At 42.2% G+C, this 26,872-nt stretch overlaps 1 protein-coding gene across 1 annotated transcript; it reads left to right on the top strand.

The window, feature by feature from the left end:
* Positions 1-237: 237 nt before the first annotated feature.
* On the top strand, positions 238-26,651 carry LOC136678790 (protein dopey-1-like). The gene is made up of 38 exons (XM_066656925.1): positions 238-498; positions 1,580-1,772; positions 2,458-2,639; positions 2,869-3,039; positions 3,553-3,742; positions 4,040-4,138; positions 5,046-5,145; positions 7,032-7,141; positions 8,692-8,806; positions 9,195-9,315; positions 9,404-9,523; positions 9,773-9,860; positions 11,064-11,093; positions 11,816-12,034; positions 13,457-13,949; positions 14,104-14,378; positions 14,584-14,736; positions 14,940-15,040; positions 15,250-15,515; positions 15,862-17,965; positions 18,377-18,488; positions 18,956-19,138; positions 19,302-19,427; positions 19,949-20,083; positions 20,253-20,308; positions 20,437-20,541; positions 20,705-20,771; positions 21,047-21,191; positions 21,284-21,363; positions 21,643-21,752; positions 23,655-23,804; positions 23,882-23,943; positions 24,367-24,519; positions 24,738-24,874; positions 25,008-25,063; positions 25,287-25,451; positions 25,575-25,704; positions 25,813-26,651. Exons 2-38 carry the CDS (start codon positions 1,635-1,637, stop codon positions 26,113-26,115), a joined length of 7,350 nt encoding a protein of 2,449 aa, XP_066513022.1. The 5' UTR covers positions 238-498; positions 1,580-1,634; the 3' UTR covers positions 26,116-26,651.
* Positions 26,652-26,872: the final 221 nt, after the last annotated feature.

Genomic DNA, 26,872 nt, shown 5'->3' with positions numbered 1-26,872 from the left:
ATGAAAGGCTTCACGCTTAAACACATTGAAGTCCCAAACTCTTTGATAGATAGATAGATAGATAGATAGATAGACAGACGAACAGACAATTATTATATTGTGCAATTGGTGATCCATGCATCTGGACACATGAAAAGTCCCACTGCATGATGTCTTTTATTTTGAAAGGTGTACAGGAAGTGATCGCGCGTGCGCCTCAGCTGTCAGTGGCTCGTATAAACACAGAAGAGCGAAGAAATGACACCGAACAAATGAAAAGAAAGACAGGTGTTTAGGCTTTTTCTGAACCCTTAGCCCAATATTTCCGTCGGTGGTCGTGTGTTTTCCGCGGATTTTGGGGTTTATTCTGTGGGAAAGTCCAGTGTCCGCTTTCTCCACTGAAACACGGCGGTGAAAAGAAAGACAAGATCCAGCACCAGCACCTTCATTAACCCCAACCAGAGACCTCAACCTCGGCTCTCCGCCGTTATGACAGCGAGCAGCTCTGTCTGTATAACAGTGAGTTATTCTCTCTTTATAGCAGTGACTAATTCCACCTTTATTACTGTGAGTAATTCTACCTTTATAACAGTGAGTATTTCTGTCTTTATAACCATACCTTAATAACCCTGAGCAATGGTGCTTTGAAATCAATGAACACCTCTGCCTTTGTAACTGTCCAATTGGAATATCCATGAGCCCATTTCTTTTAGACAGGCTTGATTTCAGACTTAAATATTAGTCTAAACTGAGAAAGCCTTACATTAAAGCTGCCTCCTTGTTTCTACACCCACTGGCATTTTAACAGCTCCTCTGACCTTATAGTTGCACAATGTAGGTCTTTGCATACTGTGATAGCCCCCACATACTGTGTTCTTCAATTATCAAGGCCCATGTAAGACCACCACAGAGCAAGTATCATTTGGATGGTGGATTATTCTAAGCACTGCAGAAGTGGCAGTTGTGTGTCATTGTGTTGCACTGGTACTGGTGGATCAGACACAGCAGTGATGCTGGAGGTTTTAAACACAGTGTACACTCAGTGCCTACTCCATTAGACACACCTACAATTTGTGGTGGGTCTGTGGGTGTCCCATTAAAGTAGAGGGCGAAAATGGTCAAACAAAGTTTGGCAAGCAACAAGTGGACTATATTCTTAATGGTAAAACCTCAAGGTGTATAAGGTATTTAAACATAAATCGACAGTGTGTGTGCAGAAATGATGAGGTGGCTTCAAAGTTACTGCTGATCAGTGTGGGTTTAATGGAGGGCGTGGCTTCTTTCAGACCCAAGTGAGGAAGACTAGGCTGTAAGTGTTACCAGTTTCATTGGATGGTCCATGGATTCACATCTGAATACTTTGAATGACTCTGTTTACATCTCAGCAATGAAATTACACAGAAATATCTTTAGTACTTGAAAATAAGTGAAATATCCACGTATTCATTTAAGTAGAAGCTGTGTTGTTTGGATTCAGAGGCCAGTCTGTGATTATGTAATTCCATATATTTTATTCTATATGTAAATCACCATCTTGTATGATTTTTTTCCATTCACCTGGTCTTAACTTTGGTGATCTTTTCCCCCCCTGTCCCTGCAGGTGTGATGTGTTTGGTTTGTGTTGGACTTGGCTGTTAGTGCCAGCGTCTGGGAGGATGAACGCTGAGGAGGTGGAGCTGCTCAGTGACTCTAAATACAGGAACTATGTGGCGGCTGTAGACAAAGCACTGAAAAACTTTGAGTACTCCAGCGAATGGGCTGATCTCATCTCAGCGCTTGGCAAGCTCAACAAGGTCCCTCCCCCTGTTTCCGTCTTGTAAAATCAATTTTACTGCAATTACTAATTTCCTCAAAACGGAAACGTTAACCATTGCATCATCTGTTGTAAACTTGCTTAATAACCTTAAAGCCTTTTCTCTAAAATCCCATTTCCTGGTTTTGACTGATGATGTATCTTGAAAGTGTAAGTTACATTTGAAAGACGTGGATATTTATAAATTAATTCAATTATTCATTTTTGTTCCATTATCTTCTAAATGTTATCAGTAGAACAATGGTTACCAAACATTTGAGATAAGTGCTATGTCACTGTAATTGCTAACTCATGGATAAATAGCAAGGTATTTTGAGAAACACAGGGATTCCTTAAAGGTGTGAGAACTATCTGTGTAATAATGAACAACAATTATAAATTCTAACGATGTAATACTGCACTATACAATAATAGAACAGAACATAATATAGAATAAATTATATAAAATATAATAAGCTCTTGAAGCCCTCCATTCAGTAAAGACTTAAACAGCACCATGATCTTATCGATATTAGCTCAGAATCTTTCAATGGAAAACACTATAAATATCAGGAGTTTCTATTGAAATACATTAGTTGTTACAGTATTAATGTCTGGTTATTATTTATATTTCTGTCTTCTGCAGTAAAAGAAGATATTTCTTCTGCTCCTCATGTACCCTCTAGGTCCTGCAGAACAATGCCAAGTACCAGGTTGTGCCCAAGAAGCTCACAATTGGTAAACGTCTGGCCCAGTGCCTTCACCCAGCGCTGCCCAGTGGAGTCCACCGCAAAGCCTTGGAAACCTATGAGATCATTTTCAAAATCATTGGCCCAAAACGGCTGGCTAAAGACCTATTCCTTTACAGGTAGTCTTTCTCTTTCTAGATAAATGTTTATGTTTAATTTCCATTTTATATGTACAGGGGAATATTACAACAACACAGCGATAGGTTTAACATCAGTTAGCATGTTGTTGTGTATTCCAGTGCTCCATAACATTAATTTTAATATTGTTTTTAGTTTGAATTATATCCTCAATAAATTTTTTGAATGAAATATCCTGGCGTATCTGATTCATCTTTGTGTTTGCCTTAGTTCCGGGCTCTTCCCTTTACTGTCCAATGCCGCAATGTCCGTAAAGCCTGTCCTGCTGGGATTGTATGAGACATACTACTTGCCCCTGGGAAAAACACTGAAGCCTGGTCTGCAGGGACTTCTGACGGGGGTCTTACCCGGCCTGGAGGAGGGATCTGAGTATTATGACAGGTTAGAGGGCAATAAGATTTGTTTCTTGAATCCAATTTTGACCGTGGGCACATCATAAGTTACAAATGACCAACTGTGTTTAGTGTGATCAGACTGTAGTCACATGTGTTGGTTGTCATAGTCATAGTGCGGTTGTGTGTACACTGAGAGACATAAGGCAAGACGTGCCATCCTTAAGTCACAACAATCCTGCGTTCAATCCAGTCTGACTGGTCAGACTGTGTCAGATATCAGATTTCACTCAGATTTTAATTCACACACCAATGAGTCTAGAATATAACTGAAAAAGCTCAGACAATTCCAATGTCCAGTACAAAATGGATATTCCAGATTATACTGTTCCACTGGTGCTAAAAATAAAAGGTCAGTATCAAATTTAGACTAGATAATTAATAGGAAGGTGGCTTACATCTTCTGTCAGCAGTTATATCTACAGTTTTTAAAATGTACTTTGGGACAATGCCTTTTTTTTGTACATTGAACATAACTGAATCTTGTTAATTATCTGTGAAGGACGAACACACTGCTGGAGAAGGTAGCGGCTGCAGTGGAACAGCCTGCGTTTTATAGCGCCCTCTGGGGGAGCATCCTGACCAGTCCGGCTGTGAGGCTGCCTGGGGTCAGCTATGTCCTACTGCATCTTAATCGCAAGCTCTCAATGGAGGACCAGCTGTACATCATGGGGAGTGACATCGAGCTCATGGTGCGTAGATGCAATTCTGAAAAACATCTACTTCAGTAATGATTCTTATGCTTAAAATGTGTTTATAAATTAAAGAGCTCTTGCTGTTATTAATGCTACAGTATTTTATATACTGTATACTGTAATGTAGCACTTAATGCTATGAATATTTGAGCACCCCCTGAAGTTATTTAATGCTGTTTACGTTATAAGACCAACATACACACATTAATAAACAGTCCTAAATAATCTCTGCATATCCCTAATGGCAAAATGCCTTTTATTGGTTCATTTTGACTTGTTTTTCTGTGTTTGCAGGTGGAGGCTGTCAGCACGTCTGTCCAGGACTCCAGTGTGTTAGTCCAGAGAAGCACACTTGACCTCATACTCTTTTGTTTCCCTTTCCACATGAGCCAGGTAATCATTCGTTCATTTTTTTAAAATTCCTTTCATTCAGTGGCTCCTCAAACGTAAAAACACTGTATTTAAATTGTTGTGTTTTAAAGCATTTTTCTTCCAAGTACTCTTTTATTATTAAGTTTGTTTTTAAGGAACTGGGTTCATTTTAGTGTTGTATTGGGTTGCAAAGCCTTCGGTATGTTTACACTACAAGTAAGGCTGGACAATAATTTAATATCAATGTTTATCGCAGTATAAAATGTTTCGGTAACAATGATAGGATATTTTATGATTTTTTTTTCAATACACCTTATTTACAGCCTCTGTCACCGACTGACAGTCAGTTAGTTTAAAAATATTAATATTGACAAAGCCAAGAGTTTTTTGTTTGATGTTTCTTGTTTGTTCTGGGCAGTTTTTCTGTGGCTTTTATGTTGTTCATATCGATACCGGAATCATATCATATCGACTGAAATATAGAAATATATCGTGATATAAATTTTGGCTGTGTCGACCAGCCCTAACTATACGCATCATGTCTGTGTGTCATATCAGAACCTAAATCAACTATTGACCAAACAGAAAACAGCTTCAGTACAAGTAAAATGATTTTGTATTTCACTGGAATGACAGAGCAGCACAACATATCAGAAATAGAAATGGGGTGACCATTAATACCCCCATTAATACCGACCTATTGCGTTGTGCACTGATGCTCACAGCCAGCATAAAAAGCTGTATTGGTTTTAAAAATAGAATGCTCCATTTATAAGGTCATTCACTTGCATTATTTGTAGTTAGGACACTGTTACTCTACTGGAGTGACAGCCATAACCACCTCTCATTGTTACTGATGGCAGTGGTTTCTGGACCTGGATTCATGTTTAACTTGTTACTTATTTGTTCTTTCTCTATTTCCTCTCAGGCCACTCGACCGGACATGATCAGGATCCTGTCTGCAGCTCTGCACGTCGTTCTGAGGAGAGACATGTCTCTGAACCGTAGGCTTTATGCTTGGCTACTGGGTGAGTCTCTCTCTCTCTTTTTCTTTCTCTCTCTTTCTCTCTCTCTCTCTCTCTCTCTCTCTCATACACAAACACACTCACACACACAATGTCTCTTCCTGACTTTTTCTTTTGTTTTTATTAGAAGAGCTAGGATTATTACCACTGGGTTCAGTTTGGTCGTTAACACGATTAGTAAAAATAAATGTGTGTGCACACACAGAGATGGGCAGTATTTCATTTAAATGTATTCAAAATGTTCTGGAGAGAAAAAATAAGATGTACACTGTAACAGAATTATTTATATTTGTGGATTTAAAAATATCAATATGCATGATTTAATATGTCATTTTATTCTCAGAAAATAAATTTTTCTCCCAAGTTTAGAAAGGAATTGTAGGTTATTTAGCCTGAATCTATGGAGCACGCTGGAGACACTGAGTAGAATTTTTATTTTCAGAGATTTGTAAATTGAGCCCTCATATTCTTGGTACATATTAGTCACTATTTAGCAACCAGCATCAACAGTTTTATATGCTGCACTCTCAGGTTGTAATATTGGATGTAATATTACATTCATTCATTCATTCATTATCTGTAACCCTTATCCAGTTCAGGGTCGAAGTGGATCCAGAGCCTACCTGGAATCATTGGGCGCAAGGCAGGAATACACCCTGGAGGGGGCGCCAGTCCTTCACAGGGCAACACAGACACACACATTCACTCACACACACACACACCTACGGACACTTTTGAGTCGCCAATCCACCTACCAACATGTGTTTTTGGACTGTGGGAGGAAACTGGAGCACCCAGAGGAAACCCACACAGACACAGGGAGAACACACCACACTCCTCACAGACAGTCACCCGGAGGAAACCCACATGGACACAGGGAGAATACACCACACTCCTCACAGACAGTCACCCGGAGGAAACCCACACAGACACAGGGAGAACACGCCACACTCCTCACAGACAGTCACCCGGAGGAAACCCACACAGACACAGGGAGAACACACCACACTCCTCACAGACAGTCACCCGGAGTAAACCCACACGGACACAGGGAGAATACATCACACTCCTCACAGACAGTCACCCGGAGGAAACCCACGCAGACACAGGGAGAACACGCCACACTCCTCACAGACAGTCACCCGGAGGAAACCCACACAGACACAGGGAGAACACACCACACTCCTCACAGACAGTCACCCGGAGGAAACCCACGCAGACACAGGGAGAACACGCCACACTCCTCACAGACAGTCACCCGGAGGAAACCCACGCAGACACAGGGAGAACACGCCACACTCCTCACAGAGAGTCACCCGGAGGAAACCCATGCAGACACAGGGAGAATACACCAACTCCTCACAGACAGTCACCTGGAGCGGGAATCGAACCCACAACCTCCAGGTCCCTGGAGCTGTGTGACTGCGAAACCTACCTGCTGCGCCACCGTGCCGCCCTGTAATTTATTACTCCTTAAAAAGTATTCTTAAAAAGGCCCCCATTTAGTGTACAGTGTGTTTTAGTAAAACACATCTTCTCACGTCCGTATTTTGGATTTATGTTAATACGTTTGATGACCAGGTATTTGTAATTTGTAACAAGATTCTTTTTAATGTATTTGTGCCCATCTCTGTGCACAAGCACTTTGTGAACTTAGAATTGATCTTTATTTGATCTGTTTTTTATGTGCAAACCTTATACTGGGAATGGCTTTTGTGGTAAGTGTGTATGTGTATGGTTGTGTTTGTGTTTAAATCTGTGTCTTTGAGTTCTGATAAATAAGCTACAAAGACTTTAAGCTTCTCTCTGCAGTCTCTATAAATCTCTCTCTCTCTCTCTCTCTCTCTCTCTCTCTCTCTCTCTCTCTGTGTGTGTGCGTTTTTCTACAGGTTTTGATAATAACGGTGTGAAAACAGGCCCTCGCAACACTCGCCTCAGTAATCCGGAAGAGCATGCCACACACTACTTCAACACCTTCTCCAAAGACATGCTGGTTCAGGTTCGTTCACACACTTCGCTCATACACAGCGACACCAAGGGTTCTAGAATAATTTTTTGGATAAATGATAAATGAATGTATTTTGTATTGTTGATATAACTAATGAGACTTCATTCATTGTCTGTAAGCACTTATCCAGTTCAGGGTCGCAGTGGGTCTGGAGCTTACCCAGAATCACTGGGCGCAAGGCAATGAGACTTGAGCTTTGGTATTTACATATATAAGGCAATCTGGGTATTGAATATTATATGTTTTCATTCTTCTTACTGCAGAGCACTTTTATTACATTTATTTACTTTTTTATTCAGTATTACACAGTTTTGAAATAATGAATAATGAAAATTTATTGAAATAATGTACAATAAAGCCACAAATAAATTCCAAATTATCATAAGACAAGGATAAAAAAAAAAATTAATGTGAAGAAGTGCTTTTTAAATGTTTTGATTGTTTTATATATTATAACGAAGATGAATTACATAATCTTTTCGTTTTGGTTGATAGTTTTGTTTTAAGGATCAAAAAAAAAAATATATATATAATTTCCTTTAATGACAGATGACCACTCTTGCATGAGATTTTACGTTGTGTTTGTGTGTGTGGTTTGGCCTTTAACCACACACTAGTCTGATACATCTCGCTCCTCCTGGGCCTGGCAGTGAGCTTCCTCAGGGGGAGTTTTTCTCGTTTGTGGGGGGGGAGCTATAGTTTTTATTTTTTTATTTATCTGTTTATTTTCTTTTATTCCACCTGGTTCCAAGCACTTGTTGGAGTGCCCTCATTTGGTAGCTGTAGTTACTGCACTGAGCTTCTGATGCTTTAGTGTGGTAGCTTGAGCGTGAAATTTTTTTTTTTTTTTTTGTTTTTTTTTTTGGAGATCACACAAACACATACATACCTACACTGATGTTTATACATACTCTTGAATGTTACAGGCAGTGTAATGTTCAATGTCAAGGGAATCTGGCTGCTTGCTTTTATGTGGTTTTATCAACCATGTATTAAGCTATATGATATAACATGTATATCTTTGTCTTTATGAACAGTTTAACCACAGTAAATGCCACAGTAAATGCCACAGTTGCCACAGTAAATGACTTCTTCAAGGCTGTATTATGGAGCAATTAATATAAACATGCTGATATTCCCTTTTCATACAGTGCTAATTGGAGGACAATTGTGTTCATCCATCCATCCATTATCTGTAACCTCTTATCAAGTTCAGGGTCGCGGGGGGTCCAGAGCCCACCTGGAATCATCGGGCGCAAGGCAGGAATACACCCTGGAGGGGACGCCAGTCCTTAACAGGCCAACACAGACACACACACACACTCACACCTATGGACACTTTGACACACCTATGGACATGGAGTCGCCAATCCACCTGCAACGTGTGTTTTTGGACTGTGGGAGGAAACCGGAGCACCCGGAGGAAACCCACGCGGACACAGGGAGAACACACCAACTCCTCACAGACAATTGTGTTCAGTCTAATTTTATTTCTTGAGTTTAACTTGATGTCTGTGTGTCTGTTTGTGTGTTGTGTCCAGGCCATGGTTGGGATACTTCAGGGTAAAGCTCCAGGTGGAGAAGAGGAAAGCGCTCTGATGCATGACCTGAAGCCATTCCGCATCCTGATCAGCCTCCTTGACAAACCAGAGCTTGGTACAGCTGTCATAATACTTTATACATAAACTCCATTTCTAAAAAATTAGGATGCTGTCCATATATTTCATTTTAAAATGTACAAAGACAATATTATATATGTTCAAACGGACAAAGTTTATTGTTATGTTATTTAAATATGGCCTACTGGATAGAGCTGGATACCACATGTGAAAGATCGTGTGTGTGTGTGTGTGTGTGTGTGTGTTCACTGCCACAGATTGGTCTAATATGGAAGACACATTTAGTTGTACATTGTACAATGACAAATAATTGCACATTTGCCCATTTTGCATGGAAAATATAAGACCAAAAATGTAGAATTTACCACGTAATCTTTGAAACGTCTACCTTCAACACAAATACTGTGTCTGTCCGGGTGCTGTAGGCCCTGCGATCCTAGAAGATGTCCTTATAGAAGTGTTTCGGACACTGCACACACAGTGCCGAGTCGAACTGGACCTTCAGAACCAGAACCCATTCAGTAAAGACCAGACTCAGCTCAGCAGGTACAGCAGAGATCTGTCCACTCACCACTGCTGGTCACAGCTAGTGTTCACTGCTGAATATTAAATAATAAATGTTTGTATTCTGTAGCAAACTGCGAGAAAACAAGAAAACAGCTGAACTCATTAAAACAGCCAACCTTTTATTCAACTCTTTTGAGCCCTACTACATGTGGGATTATATCGCGCGCTGGTTTGAGGAGGGGTGCAGGTGAGTCTGAAAGTTTTTGATCTATTTCAGTGGAGTGTTGTATTTATTTGGTTGTTTATGAAATTATACATTGCCAGGCGAACTATTTAACATGTACGTTATTAGTTTTATATATTAATATATTAAATTATATATTACCTTATATTGAACATATGTTATCACAAGGCACATTTTATATGTTTATGTTGCATCTTTTAAATTACATCAATAGAGATTCTGAATAAAATGTTTTCTGCTTCTATTCCGTAGGCGAACTCAGAGTGGTTCTGAGGCCTCAGCTCTTTCTCTTGTGGAGTTCTGTCAGCTAGTTGACTTCCTGTTGGACATTGTCTCTCTGGTATATAACACACAACTTCATTATCACGATCATCTTTTCAGTGATTAATCTGTAATGAAACGGAATCTAGTGGATCAAGTGTGTTACAGACGATAAAAGCAATACACAGTTTTGTTTTTCTATTTGAAAACTCTTGGAATCACTGGGAACAAGGCAGGACCACACCTTGTATGGGGCCCCAGTCCATCAAAGGACATAAAACACACACACAGACACGCTTTGTGCCCAGTGATTCCAGGTAGTCTCTGGACCCAGTGAAATCCTGAATAGAATGAAGCAGTTACAGAAAATGAATGAATTAATGAGCTTGAAAATATTAGGTCTTTTTTGTGTAAAGTATAATTGTAATTCAGAATTCAATCATTCTCCCATTCATTTTGTGTTTTTAGTGTAACTGTTGCCTAGCAGAACTATGACCATTTTCATTTTATTGGACGAAAAAAAACCTTGAATTGAATTGAGTTGAATTGAAAATTGAAGTATTCTGAAAACGGGACGCGAGAAGTATGTATTGGCCGCGCTATTTGTAACAGGTTCCATCAAGGAAAAGCACGGGAAAAGAATGTGCATAACTTTATTCTGCTTTTGGGGATTATATTGTCACCAAAAGTATGTGTGAGCTTTGGTTTAGATGATTGAAAGACAGTGATTTTGATGTTAGTGGTTCTGAACGTGAATATATTAATACCTAATATTTAGGTATTAATTTAAAAAAATGCTTATCTTTTGTTATTTTTTGAATAAAGTAACAATTGTCATTTTAGTGCTACTCAGCAGTGGCCATGAACGTTTGAATTTTAAATTACACATTTCACCTCATTGAAAGAATTCAAATATTTCAGAGCCACTTCAACTGAAACAACACATTTAGAACGATGCATCATAATGTAACAATGCTTTTACACAATGCGAAAATACTCTGTGAGCTCTTTTGAATTTAGCGAGCCTAATTTAGCATCCTGCTATTGAATAATCTCATGCCTTCCCCTTTGCTGAAGCTCTGTAGAAAAGCCTTGATCATTTCTCTTTGCTCTGTAGATCAAACAGTGACTTTATCTGCAAACTTTAGAGGGAGAACTTGCAGCCTTCCTTTAAGAGATTTTAAACTGGCTTGTTTTCTGCTCATACACTCTGCTTACCTTTCTCTGGTTGAACATCTCCACCCTCTCTATCTCTCTTTGTCTTTCTCTCTGCTCCTCAAAGCCCACTAGAAGCATGAGAGTAATCTGCCAGGTATGGAACTGCTCTTATTATTCTTCAGCTCTCTTTATACTGGCCTACTTTTCTTCCGACAATCATGCAGTGCTTTACCAATAGATTAAGATCTGGTTATATATCGTCACTGTCCAGTTAGAGACACGTTTTTCCATTTTTGTTGATTTTTAGTTTACTATTATTTGAACACAGCTGCTGTCCTTCACATTATGTGAAAATAGCATGATGAATGGACCAATAGAAATGCTCCCACATGGAATAAAATCTTTTACCTTGACTTCCATTGAAAGTTAAGAAGGTTTTTTCAATTCTCCTGTAAAGATACTATTTTGGGAGATGCATGTTTTTAATTGGACAACAACGATATGTATATGGATCCCACTGTATTCATTATGTTATTGAAGGGTAAATCAGAGCTTTGCACACAATTTTACACTTACAGGTCAAAGCATGTGGAATCACCTTTTATGTTTCATAATTACCAGAAATAATCTCACGCCCAATTTTAACCTGTAAAATTTTGTTTGTGTATTTTTATTAGTTCCTGAAATATAGAATATATTTTATATATAAAACTGCACTAATCAATTTGTTACTTAAAACCTCTGTTATTGTAACAAACAACACAAACCTATTGTTATTCAATACGGAAAAATATGGAGCTAAATGTTTTTTTTTCTCCATAATTCTGAAACAAAGATGGACTACATGTGCTAATGGCTCTCACCCGCTCTCTGTAGGAGACGTATATAGAAATCCAGACGGAGCACCTGCCCCAGCTGTTGTTGCGGATGGTTTCTGCTCTGACTGTCCACCTGAGGGCACTGTGTCTGAGGGAACTCACACACTGCCTGCGTCTCTGCTCTAAAATCCTCAGCAAAGTTCAGCCGCCACTGGTCTCCCCACTAACACTCCCACCTATCAACACACCAGGGGCCCAGGACCACGAGGGCCGCCGGGTGAGTTTTAGAAATGTTTGTGTATAAGCTAAAGATGCCAAATGTCTGTCCAAACAACAGGATGCAAACTATTACAGTTCCTATCTGTTGTTTATTTGTTACTGTGCAGTACACAACCGCCCAGCAGAACTCAACAAAGGGGTCTTTAAATTATCAGACAGTAACTAAAGCTTAATATAAGAGTTTGATGTTGGTAGTCACTAGAGTAAAGCGCATTTGACAAGATATGCTGCCACACATTAAAAACTAACTGTACATAAATTGTTGTGCATAAAAGGGTTGTACATAAAAGTTATCAGCCTTTCTCCTGAAGCATGCTGGCACCCGAGTGCTTAGTTCTGTCCCAACAGTAAAAGTCTGTCCAGTTTTGCTTTCTTGCTTGGTCTTAATGGGTTCTGGCCTGGAAACAACCATCCGGTCAAAGCCTGTGGTTGCATGCCTCTGTCCCTGTGAGCCGGATGGTCCAGGTCCCTCACTCAGTGGCCTTTAACTGCAGTGTGTGAGGGTACATGTGCAGTGGCCTGTCTCCTACCTGACTGAGCCTGTGTGTTAGAGTATGTGTGTGTGTGTGTGTGTATGTGTTGTGAAAGCCATGCCAGACTCCCTGGTGGTGCCAGAGCACAGAAGCATTAGGTTTGAGTGATTCGTGCTCAGCTGCATCCCTCTGTCTCTGAGGAGAATAGGCTAACTCCCTGTCCCCAAGGGGTAGATCCACTCCGCTGGAGCGTGAAACCTGTCCACGCACCATCCGACCTCAGTGAAAAAGCTCCAAAGTCCCTCAGAGCCCCAGAGCTCGACTGCCACCTGAGTCCCACTCCGGGGTTCCTCAGGGCTTCATGCTGGGACCCATTGAAGTGTGGTGTCCTGGCTGTCTGTCCCGTAGCCTGCTGGGACTGGGCTAGGTGGAAAGGAGTGAAGTGCATTGTGGGAGTTTATGAACATAGATAGGGCAGCAGCTTGTCCACTCACTTGTGAGGAAGAGAGGTATTAACAGACTTTTCAAAGCGTTAACATTAAATAAAGTGTAATGGGAACCAGTAGAAATGATCTTGTTCACTTCATACTAACTAGATCTCTCCATTTCAAGACTTTATCCAGAATACACTACATTAGAAGGCAAACACTGATGCCAGTGTCTTGAGTTATTGATCCAAGATATTTGAAGCCACTCAGAACACTTAAAATTACATTACTGGCCTTCCTCTGGTAAAACAAATCCAGCTCCAATTGGGCTTAAGTATTTTATACCAGACATTTTAGACTGCTCCTTTGGTACTAAACATACTAAAAAACATTTTGTTATATTATATTATATTTAAATATTTTAAATGTATAAATCATCTGCATTATATACATTATGTTTTCTCCGACAGATTTTATAAATCAATATTGGGATAATAAAGGGTTCTCTCCCTGTTGTAGGCTCTCCAGCCAGCGCTAGATGTTCCAGTCACTGAGGATGTGTTTGAAGAGAAAGAGAATCCTGCCAACAGTCGTTCTTCAGAGAGTGGCTTCTCCGAGTTTGTTCAGTACCAGGCAGAGAACGGGCAGCAAGTTGACACAGCTCAGCTTCCAGAAGGTGAGGATCCTGGGCCCGTGAAACCCAAACACAGAGGGCTGGGTTCTGCCCCGCACAGTAAACCTCAGGATACTCCGGTGATGCAGCGCTGTCTGGAGCAATTCCAGCATTTCCTCTGCAGCCTGGTGAAGCTCTACATCGCTCTAGGTGATGGCACCTCAAAGATGGATACACTGAGAGTCATGGGGCCTGAGGAGAGCGAGTGTGTGTCTGAGCAGAATGAATGTGTGGCTGCATTCACTGCTGCCTGTCAGCTCTTTTTGGAGTGCTCTAGTTTCCCTGTGTACATTGCTGAAGGCAACCTGAAGTCTTCTCCCAGCAGAGAAGAGCAAGCAGGTGAGAACACACTGTAATTGGAAGCAAATTATTTATCAACGTTCAACAATATTAATTCACAATGACATATTTCACAATCGATTAAATACATCAGTACATCACTAAAGTTAATGTGTGTGTGTGTGTGTGTGTGTGTGTGTGTGTGTGTCTCCAGAAGGTGAGAGTGTTCTCCTTCCACTGTGGCTGCAGACTCTAATGGATGCCTGTTGCTCGGCGACAGATTTCAGCATTCAGGCTGTAGCCATCTCTCTGGTGATGGACTTGGTGGGCCTGACACAGTCTGTTGCTATGGTTACGGCTGAACGCGTGGGGAGTCCCGACTCCAGCCAACCAATGAGCCCCAGCCAGGGCCGCGTTGCCGTAGTGATCAGACCACCACTCACCCAGGGCATCCTGAAATACATAGCTGAGAAAACAGATTATTTTAAGGTGCTTATTAACTTTATTTATTTTCTTTCCATGTGAGCACCTCATTCAATCATGTTTAGCAGGCTGAAGGTTGACCACAAGAGGGCACTGCTAGCACATAGCTTTTGGTGATTAGCTTTTGATGACACTGTTTCTTTTTCTGTGCAGTAGTCATAATTTCTGAATCCTCTGTAAATGTTCAATTTTTTTCTTTTTTATCTCCTAGAGTGTAGCACTGATTCTTTGGGAGCAGTTAGGGGAGTCGACTCCTCAGTATCACCAACGAAGTGTGGAGCTCTTCTATCAGCTTCACAACCTTGTTCCCTCATCCAGCATCTGTGAGGATGTCATCAGCCAGCAGCTCATGCACCGTGACAAGGTGGGCCAACGTGCATTTTATTATAGAGTAAACTGATAGGAATCCTACTTTGTCAGGTGTTGAGAAAATAAAAATAAGTGGAAATGCAACAAATGTTCTTAAAGGTATTAAAGGTATTAATTGTATGTTTGCCGTATTGTGAAGAATATTTGTGTTTTCTATAGGACATTTACACAATTTCTATTTCTCTTATATACTTTCAGAGGATTCGCTTGGAGGCCCATGTGAAATTTTCTGTTCTGTGGCACCTTACCAGAGACCTAAACATCACCAAATCGTCCCCCTTCAGCCGCACATTTGACAGGTAATTCCCCAATGTGCTTACCATATGTTTTGGTTGAAGTTAGCTATTTTAGGACATTTGTAATGCAAATATATTTTAGGTTAAAGCCCACTTTTCATATATAAGCTATTATGTACATATGCAAATGCTTGATCATAATAAAATGGGTCATCATGCAGTATTAGAGGTATCAATGTATATTCCCTCTTGTTTTTTTTTTGTCAACACAGGTCTCTTTTCATCATGTTGGACAGTCTGAGTTACTGGGATGGTTCTGCGAGTGCTGTGGGCCGGGCCTGGCTGAACCAGGTTTTACAGAGGCATGATATTGCCAGAGTTTTGGAGCCACTTCTGCTGCTGCTGCTACATCCTAAAACCCACCGTGTGTCCATCCAGCGCGTACAAGCCCAGCGCCACTGGGCCAGAGCTTTCCCCAAACCATCAGAACCAGAGCCATCTGAACTCACCTGCATTGGGGATGCAGCCTGTTCTGACAGTATGTGTTATTTTATTTTAGTCTTTTTAGAATAGATTTCTAATATTCTTTTGTGTTTTTTGTAGGATTCTGTGTCATCCAGTGGCAGATCATGAATGTATATAAAGCCTGTTGGTAGACTCCAAATAGGAAATCAATATGTATTGCTCTCTTAGTCCACAAGATCATGCATCAGACAAAAAGCCTGTTTACTCTAGATACATCCAAAATGGTTTATTTTGGAAGTATAATATTTCACTAACAACAAATTCCCTATCGTTTACTGTACTCTTATATGACTCATCCCTAAACGTTGTGTTTTTGACTGTTTTCTTGCTTTATTTCACTGATTTTGTATGTCCTCCAGCATATTGCAGACTGTCTGGGGATAACCTGAGAGTAGTGCAGTGCAAAGGCCTTCCCCTGGATGACATGGAACCATTCAGCCTGACGGTCAACCCTCTGAGCGACAGTCTGTCGTTGCTGAGCCTTAGCAGTGAGAACCTACAACTGTGTGGAGAATATCAGCCTCCAGACCAACATGGGGAGCCCCAGAGCTCTGATTCCAGTGGCTCCCAGTCCTCCACTGTGGACAATGGGAGCTTTGATGAACTGGATGGCACTGTTATTGCTGTAAATGCTGGGGATCTGGCTGGTTCTCTGGAGGAGGATTCTTTGGATGGGTCCGTTTCTGCTGTTCTTGCGGAATTGGTGGACAGAGTCGTGCAGATTGTGGAAGGAAGTTCGGCTGGGACCCCTTCACCTCCAGAGGCGTGGCCTCAAACAGATTCTGACAGCTCTAACTCCTCTTCAGACATATCTGTCGAGCCACAGGTCAATCTAGGGCCATTCCCAGGCACCCAGGCTTTAACGTTACCTGAACTTGTTGCCGGAGGAACTTTAGAGTTCCTGTCTGTGGCTTCTACAGATACTGCAAACGATGAACCTCATGAAGGAATAACCAGGCACAGCTCCTCTCCTTCCATTGTCACACTGCCAGACAGCAGTGGACGGGGCACACCAGAGCAAAGCCTATGTGCAGATGACCTCCAGGCTCGCAAACGGAGCCATAGCAGCACCCAACTGAGCCTCAAGGGCAAGATAATGGAGCGTTTGGCTGACAAGTCTCCTGGAGCCAAGCCCAAGGTCAAGAAATCCAAGAGAAAAGAGGAGGAGAGACGGAAGGCAAACCAGGCCGACAAGAGTCGACCCCCCAGCATATTCTTTGGGGACAGCCTGGACCTGGAGAACTGGTACAGCTGTGGGGAAGGTGAAGTATCTGAGATTGAGAGTGATGTGGGTTCGCCTAGTGGTGGAGCTTCTGGAATCTCGGCATCTCGATCTTCAACCTCCCCGTCCCGCTTCAACATCCATCCTCTTTACCAACACGTTCTACTCTACCTTCAGCTCTACGACTCTTCTCGAACCCTACATGCACTCTCAGCCATAGCCGCAATGCTACGGACAGCTCCAGCTGGATTTGTCAGTGCCATCAGCACTACGAGCATTAACAACACCTACACTCCTCAGCTTTCTCTGCTGCAGAACCTTCTGGCCCGTCATCGTGTCTCAGTAATGGGGAAAGACTTCTACTGCCCGATCCCGCAGGACTCCCATTCTCACTCCTTCCGCAGCGCCATGTACTTGGAGATCGTGATCTCACTCTGCCTATATTTCCTACGCAGTTACTACTCGGCACACGTGACGGCAATGGCGCAAGATTTGGCCGGGAACCGGGCCATGCAGCTGACCAGCATAGAGGTGCTTACTCTGCTTTTCTGTGAGCTTGCCAAAGTGACTGGTGGCTCAGCTAAAGGATTTGCCAGTTTCATCAGTGATGTGCTGTCTAAATGTAAGGTCCAGAAAGTGGCACTACATTGCTTGCTCTCCTCTATCTTTAGCGCACAAAAGTGGCATGAGCAGCAGGTCCGAGGCTCTAATATGGCCTCTGTAGAAGAAGGGATGACTGAGGAGAGCATTATAAACCTGTCTGAAGACCAGCTGGATGGATGTAGTGCTGTACAGTCCCAGCTCTTGCGGTTATTACAAAGCCTGGTGGTGCTGGAGCATCATGTTCTGGTGCCCAATGATGAAGGTGGAGATACTGGGCTCCAGGGGGCTGGATCTTCAGGGGGTGGAGCTACTGGTGGTGGAGCTAGTTGCAGTGGTTTTGAGATCATTGGAGGTGAAGTGGAGCATGTGAACCCCCAGCAGCCAATGGCTTCACTGCAGTACCTGCCAGGCCAGCCAATCACTGCCCAGGGCATGTTCCTGTGTGCTGTGATCCGAGCGCTACATCAGCACCATGCCTGTAAGATGCACCCGCAGTGGATCAGCCTCATCACGGCTACACTGCCGTACATGGGCCGGGTGCTGCGCCGCGTCGTGGCTTCGGTCACGCTGCAGCTTTGCAGGAACCTGGACAACCTCATCCAGCAATACCGCTATGAGACTGGACTCACAGAAACCAGGTACTGACTCAGGGATGTGTGGAAATATCATGGGTATAGTTACTGGTGGACAATAAATTATATATTTTTGACCTTGTTTGAACATGCCACGTGCCCTTTGCAGCATGTTCAGTTTCTGATCATGAGGAAATATGTTGTTCACCTAATAAACACACCTAAATGTAAATAAACGGTGTAGAGTTTACAAAATTAGCTTAGAACGCTGCTCATGAGTAAGAGCACTATTGCACATATGATTATGGCAATGTTTATCCATAAGATGGCGCTGTCTACCTGCAGAATGCCTTAGAGGAGGTCCCTCGTTCATTATAATTTGACTAATCCTCATGTCTTCAATGTATACACATATGTCTGCAATGTCATACATTTATTGATATATTTTATATATTTATGTCATGTGTATCATCACAGGCCCCAGTGGATAGCACTGTGTATTCCCCCTGATCTCATTCTCACTGTGTTGGAGGGGATGACTGCCATCATCCACTACTGTCTACTGGACCCTTCCTCTCAGTATCACCAGGTGAGGGTGCAAGATCCTCCTTTTTATTTTTACACAATCCTTAAACTGCAGAACTACTGACACTACAATATTCTGCCAATTTTGAATCTTTTAAAGCCATGGTTGCTTTGTTAGTTCACGTTTTTGATCATATTAAGTACAGTTGTTTGTCATATCATTTTTAAAGGCAAAAGTGATATTTTGCCCACTTCTGACATTTTCTATTTAAACAGGAAGCAGAGAAAATCATAGCAGCCTACAGTTTAACAGCAGTTCTCCCTCACTATCCCACCACCCCTGCTTATCATGCAGCCTAACATAATGATAAAGAGATTCCCCATCTTAAATTGCCTCTATCACAGTGCTGTGTGTTTACCATTTGGAGTTTTGATATTTAGCAAATGTTTTGATGTCTGTGTGGATGTGATCTTCCATACGAATATGTGCTTATGTTTTGTTGTGTGCATCCTGTACCTTTTCCTCTGCAGCTCCAGGTGAGTGTGGACCAGAAGCACCTTGCAGAGGCTCGAGCTGGAATCCTGTCCATCCTCCACACAATCATGTCCTCGGTCACGCTGCTCTGGAATGTGTTGTTCTTGGCCGATAGTTCAGAAAGACCTGCTGGAGCTGCTGCTGCTTGCAACTCCAACATCAACCTGGGCTCCACCAAGGTAGAAAGGAATTGACCTGGACTAGTTTTTTAATTATGAGCTTGCTTGTTTTTTTTTTATTTATTGAGGGACTCATATATCTACAAAAATATGAAATGCATCATAATAAATGCTTTAGAATTATATTTTCATACTATTTCATATTATTATTACGCTCTACCAGAATCTCCGACAGCAGATCCTGGAGCTTCTGGGTCCCGTTTCCATGAACCATGGAACACACTTCATGGCCGCCATTGCTTATGTCTGGAACGAGAGGAAACAGGTCAAAACACCGGTGAGGAACAAGGTACATGTAATGCTGCAAACAAAATCAGGTGCTTGAGGTAGAAATGGAGGTTTAATCAAGGTTTAAGGGAGTAGCAGTGGTCAAAATTAAGAATAGGAAACAAGGAAACGTCAAAAGCTGTGAGTAGAAAAAGAATATGGGAGTAATGGGAACACAGGGGTAGGGAATCAATCCTCCGGTGACCCAGACTGGTGTAAGATAATCTGAATGGTGGGTTCAGGAGAGAGCTCCTCAGGAGCATCCTGGGAAATGTAGTTCATAGAACTCATGAATGAGTGCTAGTAGGACTGGGAAGCACGACAGTACACGGCAAAAATGAAGAGAACCTTCCATCTCTGTAGTAGTAGTCAAAGTACGTAGATTTAGTTCCTGACAGTCTGTAGTTAATTCATAAATCTGTTGGTAGACTTTTGCGGATGGAAACTTTTCTATTGATTGGACTAGACCAAACTAATATAGGATTATATATTCTTGCTTATTCTGTAGGTAATTTGTATCTCTTGTATGTGTTTGTGTTGTAGGTGATTCCCACAGCCAGTGAGGAGCAGCTCTTGCTTGTGGATCTGGTTCGTTCAGTAAATGCCATGAGAACAGAGACTGTGATGCAGACAGTGAAGGAAGTCCTCAAACAGCCACCTGCTATCGCCAAAGAAAAGGTTTTAAAAACAAATTTGAATTTAAATTAATGGCCATTCTTTTATTGATTTCCACCCCCTCTGAGTTCTGCTTTATATTCCACATCAAACTGTTAATAATAAAAAGGGGAAATATGGTATTCCATGATTTAATTCTTTTATCTAATTGCAGTTTTGTCTCTTCCCACAGAAACATCTGTCCCTTGAGGTTTGCATGCTTCAGTTTTTCTATGCTTATGTTCAGAGGTGAGTCACATGAAAAGGTCGTGCTGCCTTTTACACTTCGTATATACATGTCCCTATGCATGTCTCCCTCTGTATGATTGTGTGGATCTTATGCACATTACAGAGTGTTTCTCCTGTGTCTCCTGCAGAATTCCAGTGTCCAGTTTGGTAGACAGCTGGCCCTCACTGCTTGCACTGCTAAAGGATTCAGTGCAGCTCAGCCTTCCAGCACCAGGACAGTTTCTAATTCTGGGGTAAACTCGCACAAAAAGCACAAGAGCCTTTACACTCTTGCCATGTTCACTCTGAACACATTTTCTTTCTTTGAGATTTTGCTTGCAGTCAATAATTTTATGGTGTTGACCAACTGTAAACTATGACCTCACGTCTGAAGTGCGTTTCTGTGGTTCCCTTTAGAGTTCTGAATGAGTTTATCCTGAAGAACCCCACTCTGGAAAGTAAGAAAGACCAGCGGGAGCTACAGGTTAGAAAAGTTGATCAGTTTCCGAGAAACAAATTCTACGTTCACGTTGTCAGATCTAATTTGACTCATATTTCTTATTGTAAACCTGACCTTGATTTCAGGGCTGTGTTTAACAACAATTTACTGGGTATTTTCATATCACTGCCATTCTCCTCATCCACAAACTGAAGTGTGGAATTTTATCCAATATACTGTGTATGTCAATGCAACCAAGACCATTTCCTTTCCTCTCATTTTCTACACCTTTAAATGTCACGTTTTCACTGATTTACAAGGATGTGACCCATAAGATCGTGGAGGCGATTGGCACTATAGCTGGGTCTTCCCTGGAGCAGACCACCTGGCTCAGGAGGAACCTGGAAGTCAAGCCTTCTCCTCAGATCGTGGTGGATGGAGCCACTTTAGAGACAGATGTTGAAGGTATAAAAGGACATCTGGGTGTAAATGTTGTTATTTTGTATTGGTCTGCATGACTATGTGGTAAAGGTCTCACATGAGTGTGTGTGTTTCAGATTTAATGCTCACAGTGATGGAGGCATCCAATTTCACTCCATCTGTCTACAGTGTTCACGCCCTCACACTGCTAGCAGAGGTAACATGTTGGACACAAACACACTAATAATAAAATAATAATTATTTCTGTGATGGATATTTCATTATTCTGTATTCACCCCTTATACTCTGCCACTACAATGGCATCATTCAGTTTCCTCTCTTAAGGTGCAACATACGTTTTTCACTTCCTACACTGCCTGCAGTGCATTGTATTCAGTTCGAATTGGCCTTGGGTTTCATATGAACAACAGTATTACAACAGTGTATTATAAGAAACACATAAATCATATAAATATAATATATTTGTGTGTTCCAGGTGTTGGCTCACCTGTTGGACATGGTGTTCTACAGTGATGAGAAAGAGAGAGTGATTCCCTTGCTGGTCAATATCATGCACTATGTGGTTCCTTACCTCCGCAACCACAGGTACACACCACATTAGCAGACATTTACTTCATGCTACCATTTTAAATAAAGACTACACTTAATAGAGGTTTATAAATTGTTTAAAAATCTGATTAATACATGGTTATTAATTGGACTGTAAACACCTTAACGGTAATTCATATATTATTTTTTTAACACAGATATAAAAAAGAAAACAATTACCTGTTTTTGGTCTAATACCGAAAGTGTCAGAACGTACAGAAGGACCTGAGGATGTGAATTTATTCATTAGGTGCCCAACGCTATCATCAGTGTCTAAACAGACATTGTACGTGAGATTAACGTGAGATTAACTGATGAATCGTTGTGGTTACATAGTTAAACTTATTAACAAATATGTGCTGAAGCAGACAGGGTTAATGTCCACTGATGGAGAAGACAAAGTAAGGTCAGTATCCAGACATCTGAGCTTTAACAGTGTGGATGGATGTGGGTTCACTATTTGGCAAACAGCAGGTCACTGTTAAAAATGATTATTATTCATTCATTCATTATCTGTAACCGCTTATCCAATTTAGGGTCGTGGTGCGTCCAGAGCCTACCTGGAATCATTGGGCGCGAGGCAGGAATACACCCTGGAGGGGGCGCCAGTCCTTCACAGGGCAACACAGACACACACACATTCACTCACACACTCACACCTACGGACACTTTTGAGTCGCCAATCCACCTACCAACGTGTGACTGTGGGAGGAAACCGGAGCACCCGGAGGAAACCCACGCAGACACAGAGAGAACACACCAACTCCTCACAGACAGTCACCCGGAGGAAACCCACGCAGACACAGAGAGAACACACCAACTCCTCACAGACAGTCACCCGGAGGAAACCCACGCAGACACAGAGAGAACACACCAACTCCTCACAGACAGTCACCCGGAGGAAACCCACACAGACACAGGGAGAACACACCACACTCCTCACAGACAGTCACCCGGAGGAAACCCACACAGACACAGAGAGAACACACCAACTCCTCACAGACAGTCACCCGGAGGAAACCCACACAGACACAGGGAGAACACACCACACTCCTCACAGACAGTCACCCGGAGGAAACCCACGCAGACACAGGGAGAACACACCACACTCCTCACAGACTGTCACCCGGAGGAAACCCACGCAGACACAGGGAGAACACACCACACTCCTCACAGACAGTCACCCGGAGGAAACCCACGCAGACACAGAGAGAACACACCACACTCCTCACAGACAGTCACCTGGAGGAAACCCACGCAGACACAGAGAGAACACACCAACTCCTCACAGACAGTCACCCGGAGGAAACCCACGCAGACACAGGGAGAACACACCACACTCCTCACAGACAGTCACCCGGAGGAAACCCACGCAGACACAGAGAGAACACACCAACTCCTCACAGACAGTCACCCGGAGGAAGCCCACGCAGACACAGGGAGAACACACCACACTCCTCACAGACAGTCACCCGGAGGAAACCCACGCAGACACAGGGAGAACACACAAACTCCTCACAGACAGTCACCCGGAGCGGGAATCGAACCCACAACCTCCAGGACCCTGGAGCTGTGTGACTGCAACACTACCTGCTGCGCCACCGTCCCGCCCAAAAATTATTATTAGTGACTTTTAATGAGTAATTAATAACCATTAATAGACAAATTGTAAACCTCTTATAAACCATTATAAGTGTAGTCTTGTTCTAATGTGGTACCACTTCAGTCAATCTAGAAAACATTGAAGCTGTCTAACTCCTTTCTGCCTGGTCCAAATTGTGTGGTGCTTCAGACTGCACAGGGATTGTAAGTGATGTAAACATGAACAGCATAAACAACCCTTGACAGGATTTGATGTTGTTAATTCTGGTTTGTATTCCTGTTGTTTCCTCATGCCAGCGCCCATAATGCTCCGAGTTACAGAGCATGCATCCAACTGCTGAGCAGCCTGAGCGGATATCAGTACACACGTCGAGCCTGGAAAAAAGAAGCCTTTGACCTTTTTATGGACCACACCTTCTTTCAGATGGATTCATCCTGTGTCAGCCAGTGAGTGTGTGGAGTCCAATTTTAACTTGATTTGAGGGCCGTTACTTTGTTTTGACTCAGTTTTTCGATTCTTTCAGCTGGAGAGCCATCATTGACCATCTGATGACCCATGATAAGACTACGTTTAGGGATTTAATGAGTGAGTGTGTCTTTAAAACCCACCTTCAAATAAAATGAATCTACCAATGGTTATTCCATTAATAAAGAAATGTAATCATGATTCCTTCTTCGGTCCTTGCTCTTAGCCACCACTATCATTTAAAGTTGTTTTGTCTACAAATGATCCCTTCCTTTATACTGAAAGCAATAGACAGCTATATTGACCTCTACACTTCATGTAATGTATTATAGTATGTATCTTCTGTAGTAAACAATGTGTCTTTTTCCCCACTATGGGTATAATGGATGACATACTACCATTTAATTTCTACAGGGACCATCCTTATGCACCCTCATATTGTTAGAGAGGTTATTAAGTGGTTATAGGAAAGTGTGTAATTGTGTTTGTGTGTGTTTGTGTGTGTGTGTGTGTGTGTGTGTGTGTGTGTTTCTTCCTCATTAGCGCGTGTGGCAGTTGCACAAAGCAGCTCCCTGAACCTTTTCACTAATCGAGATGCAGAGCTGGAGCAGAGAGCAATGCTTTTGAAACGTCTTGCTTTCACTGTTTACAGTAGTGAGGTGGACCAGTACCAGAAATACCTGCCAGATATACAAGGTAACAACTCTCTCTCTCTTTCTCTCTCTCTCTCTCTCTCACACTCACACTCACACACACACACACTAAGAAAGAAGATCCAGAGATTATTATAGCCCTATATCTAACACGTGTTTTATAAAAAGCACTCTAGAAATCAAGGTAGCCCTGTTTTTCTCTGTTTTACTACAAGTGTGGGACCTTTCACAGAAAAAGGTGTGTGTGTTTGTGTGTTTCAGAGCGACTGGTGGAGAGTCTGCGTTTGCCCCAGGTCCCTATCCTGCATGCACAGGTTTTTCTGTTCTTCAGAGTTCTGCTCCTGCGTATGTCTCCACAACATCTCACCTCTCTGTGGCCTACCATGATCACTGAGCTGGTGAGAACACACACACACACACACACACACACATTTACACACACTCATACTTCTGTAACAATTTCAGATTCAGAGATGTTCAAAAACCTAAGTAGTACTGTGTTAAGCTGTGGCTACGGCCTTTTCTCTATAGGTCCAGGTGTTTTTGCTGATGGAACAGGAGCTCACTGCAGATGAGGACATCACTAGGTAACACTTCAATTTTCATCTCCATACAAGAGCTTTATGCTGGCATTCAGTTCCATGATTACAGTTTGTATAATCACAGTAGGAAAACATTGCCAAAGGAACATGACCGTCTGGAGCAGCTACTTATGAACCTAGAGTTAGAGTGTCCAGTATCAAGTATCAGTATGAGCAATGAGTCTTACAACATACATGATACCATACTGGTGTATGTCTTTGTATGTAGGACCTCAGGTCCCTCTGTTGCAGGGCTGGAGACAACATATTCTGGAGGAAACGGATTTTCTACCTCCTACAACAGCCAGCGTTGGCTCAACCTTTACCTGTCTGCCTGCAAGCTGCTGGACCTGGCCTTAGCCCTGCCCTCTGAGAGCCTGCCACAATTCCAGATGTTTGTGACCAGATCTACAGCTTTAAATTTCAAATTTATTATTTATTTAAATCCTGTAAATGTGTCCCTTGAAACTTGACACCCTGGGAACTGAGTGTTCCATGCCTGTTTTTTTTAATGCAGGTATCGCTGGGCCTTTATCCCAGAAGCCTCCGATGACTCTGGTCTGGAGGTTCGGAGGCAGGGGACTCATCAGAGAGAGTTCAAGCCTTATGTAGTCAGACTGGCCAAGCTGCTGAGGAAAAAAGCAAAGGTAAACACAGTCACTGAGGGCTTGGGTCCATAGTTGATTACACAGTTACTCATGTAGAAATGAGAAATTTAGTTCTCACAATGATGATAAGTCAAAATTTCCCACCAGAAAAACCCTGAGGAGGACTGTTGCGGCCGACCGTTATCGTGGGAACCGGGCCGACTGACCCTCACTCTGTACGGGATCCGCAGCATGGAGCAGCTCCTTCCCTTCTTCACTCTCCTCAGTCAGGTGTTCAGCAGCAAAGCCAGCAGCCGCTCAGGCCCCAGTCCTGTCCTTGCGCCCTCGGACACACCACACACACACAAACACACCAAACCCGAGAGCCAGAAGATGTTCTGGAGCCGAGCCCGGCAGCACATTGAGGAGATGGTGGAGAAAGACTTCCTTGAAGGACTCATCAAAACGTGACTTGGCACATAAAATAATAATGATTACAATGATATTAAAAAAAATGAACTCTGACCTGTGGAAAAACACTAACACCTCACCTTTTAAATGAGTAAAAAAAATAGAGGGATCAAATATTTAAAATAAAAAGTTTGTACATGTTTTGTTTTTTTAATTTATAATTACTGTATTTTTCCAAAGCCTGTACTATTTAAGTTAAAGACTTTTATTTTGTATTTGGGGGGCAGAGTATGCTAGCCCTCTGAATAATGTGACTTTTCTTTGCCATTCCATACCGTGCTGATTAGCAGAAGAGACATATCATTTTAAAATTGTTGTGAAACGTATTTCTAAGAGCCCTCTCTCTGAGCTTGTAGCACACCTCAGGATCCGACTAAACAACTGGATTTGCACTGATGTACCATTCCTGTAGTTCTGAAACTGATCACAGTTTAAATTTAATGATGTAAATCATTCTGAGATCATGAGTCGTGGCTTGTATAGATTTTAGAAAGAACAAAACTGTCACTGAGAATCTACTGACCTGTTGAAATAAACCTGAGCTTTGATTACCAGGTGTACTGCTTAATGCACATATTTTCAGGTGTGGAGATGCATTTAAAGCTGCACATGCAGTAGTGGAGTCCTCCTAGGAAGAGTTATTAGATAGTGTTTCCTAGGGTTGTCTGTCCTAAAACTAGCTAATCGTATGTGGGCACAGTACTACTAGTCAAACCTGGAGAAGGAAACTATGCATCTGTAGAGTAGGAGGGTAATT

Source organism: Hoplias malabaricus, chromosome Y (assembly GCF_029633855.1).
Source record: "Hoplias malabaricus isolate fHopMal1 chromosome Y, fHopMal1.hap1, whole genome shotgun sequence".
Taxonomy (NCBI): Eukaryota; Metazoa; Chordata; class Actinopteri; order Characiformes; family Erythrinidae; genus Hoplias; species Hoplias malabaricus.
The sequence above is the reverse complement of the archived record's forward strand: the minus strand, read 5'-3'. Positions and strand labels throughout refer to the sequence as shown.

Bases quoted from the DNA above. Each gene is read 5' to 3' on its own strand.
- LOC136678790 (XM_066656925.1), top strand. From the start codon at position 1,635: ATGAACGCTGAGGAGGTGGAGCTGCTCAGTGACTCTAAATACAGGAAC. The intron at 20,084-20,252 runs GTTTTAAAAACA...CTCTTCCCACAG, and splicing joins CTGCTATCGCCAAAGAAAAG to AAACATCTGTCCCTTGAGGT. The intron at 24,875-25,007 runs GTGAGAACACAC...TTTTCTCTATAG, and splicing joins CTACCATGATCACTGAGCTG to GTCCAGGTGTTTTTGCTGAT.